The 12,732-nt window shown below is 40.8% G+C and overlaps 1 protein-coding gene across 4 annotated transcripts in view; it reads left to right on the top strand.

The window, feature by feature from the left end:
• Positions 1-10,103, top strand: part of ALKBH8 (alkB homolog 8, tRNA methyltransferase) — a 43,963-nt gene extending 33,860 nt beyond the window's left edge. For all 4 annotated transcript variants that reach the window (XM_059838648.1, XM_059838650.1, XM_059838647.1 and 1 more), the window contains 3 exons: positions 37-302; positions 8,051-8,200; positions 9,392-10,103. In XM_059838648.1, the coding sequence (XP_059694631.1) occupies positions 37-302; positions 8,051-8,200; positions 9,392-9,961 (986 nt within the window). In that variant the 3' untranslated portion in view covers positions 9,962-10,103. The remainder of the gene's footprint in view (positions 1-36; positions 303-8,050; positions 8,201-9,391) is intronic.
• Positions 10,104-12,732: the final 2,629 nt, after the last annotated feature.

Below are 12,732 nucleotides of genomic sequence, written 5' to 3'. Positions count from 1 at the left end.
TTAAAATTAATATGTTGTATCTGTTGCTGTATCTAGTTTACCCATCTGTCTGTGACAGCCAGAAAGGACAGCAGAGACCGGTGCAACCTTTATTTCCCCAGAATGAGCTGGAAGCCTCAAAGCTGGAGCAAGAATACGTACACAAGGTGTATGAAGAGATTGCCACACACTTCAGCAGTACCAGGCATAGCCCTTGGCCCCGAATTGTAGAGTTTCTCAGGTCCCTGCCAACAGGGTCAATAGTGGCTGATATTGGTTGTGGCAATGGGAAGTACCTTGGCATCAATGAGGATTTGTACATGGTAAGTAGTAGCTCCTGTCATTTGTTTTCACTGGTTCTGGTGTTTATTCTGTCATGCACTTGCTGGAGGTTCAGGCTGGCATTGGAAGAATGCTGGGAACACAAAGCAGTTTCCTGATCCAAGATCAAGTACCAATTGTCTTAAGTTTCCATCTGTATTCATTATGTGCTTTACCTTTTTCTTCTGCTTTGTAATTTAAAATATGTTAAGAAAAATAGCAATGGATGCAGTGGATTGAAAAATTGTAATGGATGTTTTAGCCTTGTCATTGGTGTTGAATAAATTTATTAAAGAGTTGGGCAATTTGAATGCTTCCAATGAAATTTTCATTTGTTTGGTGAGTGGGTGAAATCTCCATGGGCAATGCTATTTTTCACGACCTCTTCAGTTGCCTGTGGCCTGTTGACATGTCTCATTTGTGAATGATGTCATGTTTGGCTGTTCTACCTCTGGCTCTTGGCACAGGCCCAGTAAATATGCCAACATAAAATTCACAGGGAGATCTCAACTTTGGTACAGATTTCTGGCCTTTCACTCCCTTTTCTTCTCTTTCAGACAGTTCTGACATAATTCTTGCTCATTTTCTCTCTTTCACTGTCTCACAGTCTGTACTTAGTCCGGTTTTACATCTCTCCCTTCCTGTCAGGGAGAGATGAAGTATGTACAAATATGAACCAAAAGATAGCTTTCATTGCAGATATTTAAAAGACCTTTTCGGGGGAAATATAAAAGAGTCAAACTTGCCATTGTTTTAACCCAAGAGAAATCTCAGAGAGGTGTGTGTTATGGTGTCTGCTCTCTCCTGTTCCAGGATTGTCTGATTCTTTCACATGTTTGTACTGTGTAACACTCTGAAATCCATCAGACTTGGAAATTTCTAATTAGGGCAAGGCAGTCATTATTGATAATAAAACTTGGAGTTGTTTGTCTTTTTCAGGAGTCTGTCCTGGTATCTATATTCAGCTAAAAAAGATAAGTTGTTATTTACAATGCTGTTTGTGTTAGTAAATTATCTCCCTTACTGTTCTTATGGGCTAGAACAGCATCAACCAATTAATAAGTAGGCATCTTCATGCCTAACTGTTGAAGCCCAGTTATTAATTTCAGTATATTTCAGTCTTTTTGTCCTTCAGTCCTGACTGCTATAAGAAAAATCAGCAAGCCTAACTAGAGAGGAGAAACATTTATCAGAGTATCCTGAGGGTCGACTGGTCCTAGAATGGATCTGGTAAATTGCAGTTATGGAGGTTTGTGGTAGACTTTTAAAGTGAAATTAAGGCACGATACTGTATTCAGAAATTGCCAGCGTCAGTCTGTTTTCTGGACCCCACAGTTAACCAGCTAAGGAAAGGAAAGCTCACATATTGGCTGGCAGTAAAAGGAAAGTCAGCTCCTCTCCTCTGTTACTTTTGGAGTTACCTAATTTCATATGTGTTGGCAGGAGAAATAAAAAACATGAAAAATAACAATGAAAGGGAGGAAACTATTAAAGAAGCAGTTGAAACAGTTGAAAAATAGAATCTGGGAATTGCTTCACTCAGTTGGCCTCCCTTGACATTTTATTTTCCAGTGATGACAACTATTGGTTCTTAGACCAATAAGAACCAATATCTTGGTTCTTATCTATCTGTGACTCTAGACTTTGCATTTGGTTGTTTTCATCTCCAAGTCAGCACAGAGCCTCTAGAGGATGGATTTGACTCCTTCTTTCTACCAGATTTTTTTTTCTGTAGCAGCCTAAGTATGGTTAAAGAAAACCCTGTGTATATTGTGTTTACAGGTGTTTTTAAACTTTTGACAAGGTTATCTCAAGTGCTGTTCCATCTACCATGGTTTAGTCATGGAGCTGAGGGTGAGGGATTACAGAATCTTTTATGTATCAGCTGCGTTGTGGGGATAAAAGGAATTGACTCTAGATGCAGGGCATCAGTTTTCTTCCTCATTTACTCCTGTTTAGTTGGAAGCATAAAATCCAGGCATAAACTTTGTAAATTCTACGTCTCTTTTTTGCGCACAGTGTAATGGAGCTCTTAGCCCAGGTCCTGTTGGGAAAGAAGCAGTAAAGCAGTGCTGTGAAATTAGGAGTTGTGTGGGGATTGGGTAAGGCACTGTTGGCACAGCCCTGCAGCTTGGGGTGTTTTGACTCAGACGTACTGAAAACCTGAGGCAAGCTTTTCTTGAAGGCAAGCAATATGCTTTTATGCTTTAAGCAGCAGTGCTAATGGTAGATCACAGCTAAGGTAGCTCTCTTGATGTTTTACTCTTCAGTTACTGTCTGAAAACATCTCCACTGTGGCCTGTGCTATTGTAGTTGCTTCAGTTTCCCTGGATGATTAAATGTGGCCTTATGTACTTGAGTATCCTGTGTGACAATGAAATGCACGAGTCCATCTGCTCTTAGCAAAAGTGACACTGCTGTAATGGCTGCATTATTCTGACACAGTGAGAGAGCAGCAATTCCATGACAAACAAATTCAGATTAAGGATGTATCAGCTGGAGATGGAATCCATGTCTGATGTAGCTAGCACAAAAGCTGGAGAAATGTTGAATTTAACAGTTTCAGATTACTTTTTCTGTCTCGCCCAGCAAAAAAGAGACATGGTTTCAGTGTTGTTTTTGCACAATTCTCTCCTGACCCAATCTCATTTGGGGGAATTATTTTAACAGATTTTATTTAGGTGCTTTCAAGCTTAATAGTAATTTCTGTGAGCAGAACTTTTCTTTTTATAGAACAATGTGTTTCAGCCTTAGCCATTCCCCTGATTACCACAAGGGTTTCATTGATGTTATTGCAGTAATCTCATTAATTTTTATGCATTTTAGCTTTGTCTCCTTGTTTCCAGTGTTTAGGTAGGTGTGGTGATGTGTAAGTCTCTGCAGGAACATTCAAAATCCTCACAGGAGTACAGCGTGAATGAAAAGTCATTGAAGGCTTTCAAATTTGTGGTTTACATTTTTAATTGAATTGATAAATTGGTGGGAAATTCAGTGGCAAATAACTGAAAATGCCATAGGGTAGATGTATTTTGTTTTTGTATAAAGAAATTACTCGGCTTGACAGAGTACTGAGGATAGGAAAAAAATATGCCAATAGAGGAACCAGAATGATTTGTTTTAATACAGATATTCGTATTTCTTTTGTGTGTGTCATTCAGAGGTAATTGGTAACACAGTTTATATTTCACAAGACTTTTGCTCTGAGATGTGCACCTCTATTTTCTGCATTACTGTCCCAAACTGAGATCTACTAGAACTATATAAAAATTTGATTTTTCCAGGGTTTGGGGAAGAAAGAGAGTGAATATTTTCTGTGGTATAGTTGCATAAAGTTGGGTGGCTTTTAGTTGCACTGGGTTTGTACAGATTGAGAATAGGTTCCTCTCCCAAGAACTTTTTAGTAGTGGGTAAAAGCAGGAGGGACAAAACCAATTAGTAAATCTATACCTGGAGTAAGTTCACCATATCTTAGCAATTGAAGGTTGAGAAAGATGAACCTTTCCTGCTCTTTTCTCTCAGTGAATAAGAGTCATTAAATAGGTGAAAGATCTGGGAAGAGAGCTCAGAAGGAACTGGGCAAGAGCAGCACAAAACTAGCATGAGAGCTGAATTGCTCAACTTGGTTCTGTTGCTTTGTCACTGAGAAGTGAACTCCAGATCTTAGGCACAGCACTTCGCTTTCAGAGATACCCTGACAACCTGCAATGGAAAAACAAAACACTACATGAAAGGAATGCTGAAAGCCTGACTCAGATGAGTTGTTTGCTGGAATGTAATTTGGTTTTTGAGTTTCTCATGCTGTTAGTTATAGCTGAGGCGTGTCTCTCTGGAGAGCGACATAATTCCATTCGGTGGCTGGATTTCAGAATTAGATTAGTTTTGTTCATCACTCTGTAATGTGCTGAATAAATCAGGTTCCCAGATCCTTAAATGAACTAAGTCTACCAGGCTGAGTTAGTTATAATGAGATAACGTAGAAAGAAAACACGTAGTGGTGGGTAACCTCAACCTGTCTTTACTTATCTTTTTTTTCAGCATGCAAGAGGGTTTATGTTTTGCAGATTTGCAGCATAACTACAAAGCAAGCTATTTATTAGTGTCTTTTCCCCCCAGTGATCTATACCAAACCAGTGCATTGAAGAGATTTTATAAAATCTGCTTTATCTACTCCTTGCTGTAAAGGTGGAGGTGAAAGTGCATGGGAACGTGAAAGAGCAGGATGGTATAAATGCCTGTGTTATCCATTTCCAGGAAGTCGTTACGGAGTTGCTGAATGCTCAGACAAGTCATAGGCATTATATTTGTTTCTCCCTCCTTTCTCCTCCTTTATCTTTGCCTATTTTATGATTGTCTGAAGGTTTGCATTATCCAGTGTGCCCAGACATGGTGTGGTATGCCAGAATGATGACATACCTTCCCCCCTTTCCTGAGTTTTGTGTTTGTTGGATTTCTAGTTACAGACTTACAGTCCTCCATGCTAATACAGATTTCCTGTCTTCAGGTAAGAGTTGGATGCAGTTAATATTTATCCTTATACACTGAAAATCAGTGCCTGAAATCCAAGTGGATTTCAGTCACAGTAACTGTCAGTGGCCACTCTTGAACTCCTGTGAGCCATTGTTTACATCACAAAAAGTGGTGAAGACGTGGCTGGAGGTACTTCCCAAAAGGCAGGGATGTGGAAATCGATGTCTGGAGCAAAATCTGAGAAGCCAGCCTCCTTTTATGTGAATATTGAAAGGTGTGGAATGACTTGCTGAGAGGTGGACTTGCTGAGGTAGACTCAGCTGAATAATCAGCCCTGCTATTTGAGATATATATGAGAAATTGTGGAGTTTGAGTAAGGAATTTGATTTGGAAAGCTGAAGTATAAGAAATAATTGAGAAGAATCATAGATAATAAGAAATAGCCTAAAAACATACATATATAGCTTGAATCACCAAGAGATGTACTAGATTCTTCTGGGTTTGGACGCTGGACTAATATTAATTCATCTGCCTTTCTCCACCCTTCTGGAAGAGATGCCAGCAAAGACAGTAAATATCCTGACCTGAGCATTGAAAATAGAGATATGAACTGGCAAAAATTAAAGCTTTCCAGCTATATTTTGAGATTAGTTTTAAATGTTTTGATTATGTATTTAATTGGAGAGAGAAAAACCTGTTCTCAGTTAAAACAGACCTTTGAACTCTTCTGTAGATGAAATTTCATCAAATCAAAGCTTCTTCATGCTTTAAAATTTAAAAATCAGTTAGTAATGGAATTGGGAAAAGTTGAGTTTGGGATCTCTGCCCCTTGCTGTAAATGTTTTCTGTACTTATGAAAACCACAGATAGACTAATTTAAGGTAGCTTTTTGCTACCGTATTGTTTTTTTAAGTGACTGAAACAAATGTATTTCTGTTTTTAATGTTTCTTGTAAGTCAGAAGATACAAGAATGCGGTGATTATAATTGTTTTGGAATATCACCTAGAGATAATTCTAGCAAAGATGCTAAAGTTACTTAGTTTCAATGCCAGGCATCTGTGGTGATTCTTTGTGCTCACCATTTATGCATATATGCATAGCACCTATTGTCCTTTTTACATTTAAAACCAAGTAAAGTTTTAGCCTAGTATATCTATTTTAGAGCAGCTGTGTGTTCAAAGTGTTCTGTTTCAAGGTCTCCATTTTCACTGTGAAACAGCATTTTTTTGCTTTGGATGTACATTTGCTTTAGAAAGTATGTCAATACAAGTAAACCTGACCTCATAATATTTGCTATAATTTAGATGCAAATGAGGACTTTGCAATCTGGCAGTCATGCCTTTGTTCTCATTCTCAGTTCGTTGGATTTCATCAACATACATTGTAGTCCTTTTCAAGGTCATTTTGGGAACGGGGGATTGTGTTCCATTATCCAGCCCATTTTCACTCTAGATGTGGAGGTCCAAAGCAGTTCTTTCTGGGAAAGCTTGCTGTCAGTGGAAGCTCCAAGTTTTCTTCTTCCTCCTTCTGCTAGCAGTGAATTTGGTCCTTCGAGTTTTATTATTAAGTACTGCAAGCTAATGTCTTAATTGCAGAAGTAGTTAAAGGTACCAGTAATGAGGTGTGCAATCATTAACATGCAAGTTGTCAGAGTAATTTAAAGACACTTCAGTTGGCTGCCAGTGTAAAATGATGGGGATTGATTTGCATTCAAGTAAGCAAGGGTTTCCTTCTTTTTATTCATAAACAACACAATTCACTCAGTGCTTCGGTAAATGCGAGAGACCAAGGAATGAGTGTGAAGAAAGCAATGTTAGGATTGATCTTTTCAGGTCTGTTTGTTGCTAATTGGCAGGATAATATGTACACATTCGTAGTTTTTTGTGGAGGATTATCTTGTATTGTCAGGTTGACATTTTCACAACTGTTTGATTTACTTTGGATCAAAAGTCAGGGACCTGAATAGAAGGCAGCTCACTGGTAAGCTTTTAGGAAATAAGACTGGAGCAGAATTCTGGTTTTCTTCAAAACTGTGGTGGTAGGCTGAAAGATAAAAGGACTTGAACAGATAAAATGAAAAATTATGATGGAAAATAAATATATTTTCATTAATCATTGCAAAAGAGGTTTTTAATTTTAGTGGTACTGTTGTCTCTTCTGGGTTGATTAAGTAGGGTGAGTTGTTTGCTATTCTTCCTGCGTCAAAGACGGTTTAGTATTCTTTCGGTGTCAAATGCGATAAACACTGTCAACAGTAATTATTTAGGATTCTGAACCTGTTCTCTGCTATCTACTTGTTGCTAGTCATTGAAAACAAATAAATTTATTATTCTCATACATGCAGAGTTTGCTATACAAGCTGGTAGCAGGGCTTTGGTTTGCATATTCAGTATGCATGGCAGACATGAAAACAAGGGCGGCACATGCCTCACTATTTCTTTCAGAAGGTGTCTTGATCAATTTAGATTTATTGTTTTTATGCAAGCATGTAAAAAACACTTCTAGATGCTGATTTTTCAAAGATGGTAAGTTTTGTCTTACTGCCTTTGATGTGGACACTGGGCAGGTGTAGCGGGCTGACTGCTGGGTTTAAAAGGGGAAAAAAATTAATGTTTTATTAGGTATTCAGAAATGGTTCTAGGGGTCACTTCACTGGACTGTACAGAACCTTGTAAAATTATGTTGAGCTTAAATTTTTTGTGGATCATTGTAATGAGGGGTAAGAGAAAGCTATCTGAGCACTTCCTCACACTGAAATGACAAAACCTGGGTGATGAGTGAAGCTGTATGCCATACTTGAGTTATACCACCAAAGACACTGGATAATTATTTACACTTGTAGATCAGCTTTTGTGAGTTAACTATTTGGGTGCTTCAGGTGTTGTCAAGTTAAAAATGGCAGTTGAAATGAAAATACTGAGATTAGGTCACATCTCATTTTGTTCATTTCAAGACACCTTGAATGAATTTTGAAGTAAAGTTAGGTTGAAGCCTGGTCTGTCTTAAGTTGGCTCAAAGTGAGGGTGCTATAATGAGCTAATATCCAGTCTTTCATCTTTGTTTTAAGTCCGTGTCAGGGTTGTTTTCTTTTTGTCTGTACCTGGGAACTATATACTCTTCTTAGGACTATTTTGTCACATTTGCTCTTGTTTTGATTTTAAACTGTGTTCCCTCAGTAGGAGACTGTGATGACTCTATTACTGTGAGCATCAAATGAAAATCATATTCCAGTAGTATAATTATCCTCTCATAAAAAGCTTAACGAAACATTTTCTGTTCTAGGTTGGCTGTGATCGCAGCAAAAACCTGGTGGATATTTGTGGAGAAAAACATTTCCAGGCGTTTGTCTGTGATGCTCTGTCAGTGCCAATCCGCAGCGGTTCTTGCGACGCCTGCATCTCTATTGCTGTAATCCACCACTTCTCAACAGCAGTAAGTCACTCCTCTCTCTGCTCCACTGTACTGTTGGGTTGCTGTGCAGAGCTGCTAATACAAGCAAAGGCAAGAACAAAATGGGAAGAAGTCCAAGGTTTGCATTTGGTGTAAGCAGTTGTCAGAGCGTTAAGCTGTTCTGCTACTGCTGCTTCTTAGACTTTCTGTTCACGTTCTCCTCCTGCTTCTCAGATGCCCTTGCTCCCCCTGAAGCTTTGGTCCTCTGTTTGGGTTTCATTTTTTTGTGCTTGTAATTAATGACACTGGAGAAGGGGGCTCTACTTTGGGAGTCAAGACGTCTATTGTTTCCTGGGTCAGATATTGGGCTCTTGGGCAGATCTTGTGATTTTGGGTTTTTTAATCTCTGCATTGGTTGTACATCTCCAAACAAAAGGGAGACTGCTCACCAGTCTGCTGTATCTCTGGGCTGGGTACGGTTCCCCTGGTAGAATCTGTGCCATGGTAAACAAGTTTCTAGACCATCTTAGATGGGCCCCACGGACCTTTCCATACCATAAATGCAGTGAATGTTTCCAAATCCAGTAAAAAAAAAGTAGAAGGAACTATGTTTTGGAGAAGGCTGACATATTTTTGTGTGGTCAGAGAACCTGTGTTTAAGCTGTAAGTCTGACCCCTTCAGGTGCAAACTTAGCCTGTGCATCATCAGGTGTGGTAGATTTGGATCTGGGATTTGAAATACTGAATCACCTTCTTGAAAAGATGTCTATTTTTTCCAGATGGGCTGAAATGTCCAAGAAATCGTGCTCAGCACAGAACTATTTTCAAATGGAAAGAGAATAGTAGAATCATTGAGTCTGGAAAAGACCTTTAAGATCATCAAGTCCCACTGTTAACCAAGTACTGCCAGGTTCACCACTAAACCATGTCCCTGAGAGCCACATCTACAGGGCAGTGTGGTTAAATACCTCCAGGGATGGTGAATCCACCACTGCCCTGCACAGCCTATTCCAGTACTTGACATGACTGATGTCTTGATGAAGAAATTGTGTTTAGGAAAACGTCTTGGCTTGCACACAGTGATTGCCTATATTATGAATGAAAATAAATAGTGGGGAAAAACACCTTCTTTTCAAGTTTTATTGTATCTTGGGTAAGGAGAAATTGCTGCCATTCCATTCTCCTGATTTCCTGTTTATGTAGCAGCTTCACACTTTGGCTTTTCCTTTCCAGGAGCGGAGACTGGCTACTATCCGGGAACTAGCTCGGCTTCTAAGACCTGGTGGAACAGCACTCATTTATGTCTGGGCAATGGAACAAGAATACAAAAACCAGAAGTCTAAATACCTTAAGGAAAAGAATGATAGTAAAAACAAAGACAAAGAAATGAATACTGACACAGCCCAGAGACCATTTAGTGACCAAGAGCCTGATAACAGCAGCCAAGACTCAGCATGGTCTGACCAACTCCTTAATGGCTTGAAGGATGAAAGCTGTGGTGCCAAGCCAGTAGCAGACTTCAGACTGCCTGTTCACACTAACAGAACCTCCTTTCACTCTCAAGATTTGCTGGTTCCCTGGCACCTGAAAAGTGGCACTAAAAAGAAGGAGGAAAGTGTTGATACAATGTCGGTTCCAGGTGGCTCCAAAGAATTGCAAGAACTCAGCCCTGTTTTCCACCGCTATTACCATGTGTTCTGTGAAGGGGAACTGGAAGCAGTGTGCAGATCCCTGGATTGTGTGAGGGTTCAAAAGAGTTACTATGATCAGGGAAACTGGTGTGTGATTCTAGAAAAGTTGTAGCCTGTGATGCTTCCTCTACCATCGGTAGAGTTTTCTTTGTTTTTTACAGTGAAAGGTATTTTGTGAAAGGTATTTTTAATGCAGGATGCAGCTATTGCCTCTTTTAAAATAGCAAAATAAAGATTGTGCATTGAATTAATAACAGTGACTAGCACTGTGTGCATATATTAACAAAACAATGGCCAAACTCAGCTACTACCTCTGCAGTGTTTGCTTTACTGCTCTGAATTACAGTGAAGAGGATTATGTGGGAAAATACTGCCCATGCAAATCACTAAGACCAGTGTTGAGCTTTTAAAGACAGAGGGCCTGGTTCTCCTTTCTCTTACACCATTTTATATTGATGTAGCTGCAGTGCTTCCCTGCAGTCCACAGCTAATTGGAATGGAGCTCTGGACAAGAAAGGCGGAGCTGTTTGCTGTGTAAAATTGTGGATGAGGAACGTGGGAGTGAGTGGCATATGAAGCAGTTAAACTGAAGTGTCAAACTGTTGCCTCAAGTTTGGTCTTGCCTGTTTTGGTGTCCATGAGTGGTGACAGATCTCTTTCAGTTTGGAATTTACTCTCTTGGTTGTGGTAATAGGGATTTTCTCAAAGGGAACTGAAAAGATATTGGCGATAACACACACATTTTTCTCTTCCTTGACTCCCAAATACCCACAATTCATGCTGTCCATCCCCAGATTTCTGTAGCTCTTCATTGTAGTGTTGTGTGAAAGCCCCTGTGAGGTGTGAGTTCCAGCCCAGCTGGAACAGCCAGACCAGCTCTGCTACACACCTGCATTCCTACAAGTGTGCGTCTCTGTGCCTGTAGCACCAAGAGCTGTGGGGGTGGGGTGACCCTGAGATCCCTCTGGGGAAAAAGGGAAAAATATTAAAGTGAAGGCAATATTGGTGCAGGTTTTCTAGTGGGTATTTCAACCCCGAAATGTTGGCAATGGAGCAGGTTTTATTTAATACACTTCAGAAGAGCAAAGGACTGGAGTAGAGGGGAACTGATGCTGGCCTGGCTGACTCAGAGCAGCTCTTTTGGCTGTGGCCTTCAAGGGCTACTGCAATTTATTTGCTACAACTCTTGTGCTACCAAAGGAGTGTGACAACTGGAATGCATTTCTGAAACTAAAATAATGGGCTGGCTTATGTAGGATGAATGGCTGTTGGTGCCTTTGGAAACCAGTGCTGCTAAACTATGCTGTTATATTGATTGATCACCTGTAGTTGTAGCAAGCTCTATAGTATTGGCAGGTCGTGCTGCTGTAGATAATGGCATACAAACCAAGGTGTCCATCCTAAATCATGAGGAGACTTCGAGGACAGCTCGAGGACAGCTTGGCTTACTCCTGCTTGCCTCCCATGTGCAGGTTAAAGGCTGCTGTGCTGGCAGCCTGCTCACACTCACCATTTCTCCTAGGCTCCCATCTTGTAATGGAGAAAATCCAAGGGGAACGAGAACAGTATGAGAGGAACTTGCTGCCACCACAATTCACCTGGCCTGTGCTTTGCGTGCTGTCTGCTTCCAAAGAGCCTTGGGAAAGAAGGTCTCATTCCTCAGCTGCACATGCTGTCCATGTAGCAGCAGCCTTGTCCCAACTGATTCCTTTCCTTTGGCCAACAAAGGAAGCATGTCTGTAGCAATGAGGCCTCTTGGGCATGTTCAGGGGCTGATCTGCACACATTCAATGAATATCACATAGCTGGAAACATGTCTTGCATCAAGGCCTGAGCTGGCTTTAGTACTGGGACACTGTGTTTGGGTGCAGGAACTCACCCCCTTCCCAGATGGGCTGTGGCATCAAACCTAACCAGTGCTACATGATGTCAGTGTGTCACTGGTGAGAAAGGGCAGGGAGAGTCTCTGCTGGGTGTCTGTGCAGTGACTAACTAACTAACCTGGGCTCCCTATTATTTTGGATTATGTGGATTGCATTCATGTAGAATAAAGGAGAACACATCTCTGAAGCTCTGTGCCAGCATGGCCCTGTGTTTGCTGGTGCCTGGACTCCTGCTGAGCACACAGCAGCTGCTGTTGGGTTTGTAGATTGCCTGTAGCTGCATTTTTTTTAAGAATATACAGTGTTTTGGCAAGGAACAATTACTCCTTGAAAGTTCTTCTGAAGTGCTGCCATATCATGACCTTGTGTGACAAATTATGAATCAGGTCTGCAGTTGTGCTCGATTAGTCAATGTGCCCTTGTTCTGACTGAGGATAGCTCAGAGGTCCTGCCTCCATATTCACTGCTGGCTCTGACTGGACACAGGGTTAAGCACTGTTCTAACCTGGGGCTCAAATGCATCAAGTAGACAAAGCCAGAATTTAATGTGGACTTTGTGTAACACTGATCTATTTTTTGCAGGCCCTGTGGCTCCTGTAGAGCTTTTCTGTTTTCCCTCTGTTTCCTTGGCAGAGGCAGCATTAGGCAATGTCTTGTGTCACACTTAGCATTTCTTGCCTTCTGGGCTGATTAACATCATTTATTGACTGCAATATGAATGAATAGGTCACATTCCCTCTCACCAGGTCTGCAGTGAAGCACCTGGGATGTCTGAGAGGAGAGTCAGATTTTACTGTCAGTCTTTTGGAGGCCATCAGTCTTCTGCAAGGTATTCCTTTCAGCTGAGTCACAGCAGCTTTTTCCATTCATTTCATGCTGGCTCAGAGCAGAAAGTGTCGCTCTTCCTTTCCTAGGCAGCCTGATGGTGGTGAGTTCCAGTAGGTCCTGTTTCTGGGAGGAGGTTCTGGCATGGGGAGCACCAGCTTGGGCAATGCTGCTT

This window comes from Haemorhous mexicanus, chromosome 2 (genome assembly GCF_027477595.1).
Source record: "Haemorhous mexicanus isolate bHaeMex1 chromosome 2, bHaeMex1.pri, whole genome shotgun sequence".
Lineage (NCBI taxonomy): Eukaryota > Metazoa > Chordata > Aves > Passeriformes > Fringillidae > Haemorhous > Haemorhous mexicanus.
This window is presented reverse-complemented; position numbering and strand designations above follow the sequence as displayed.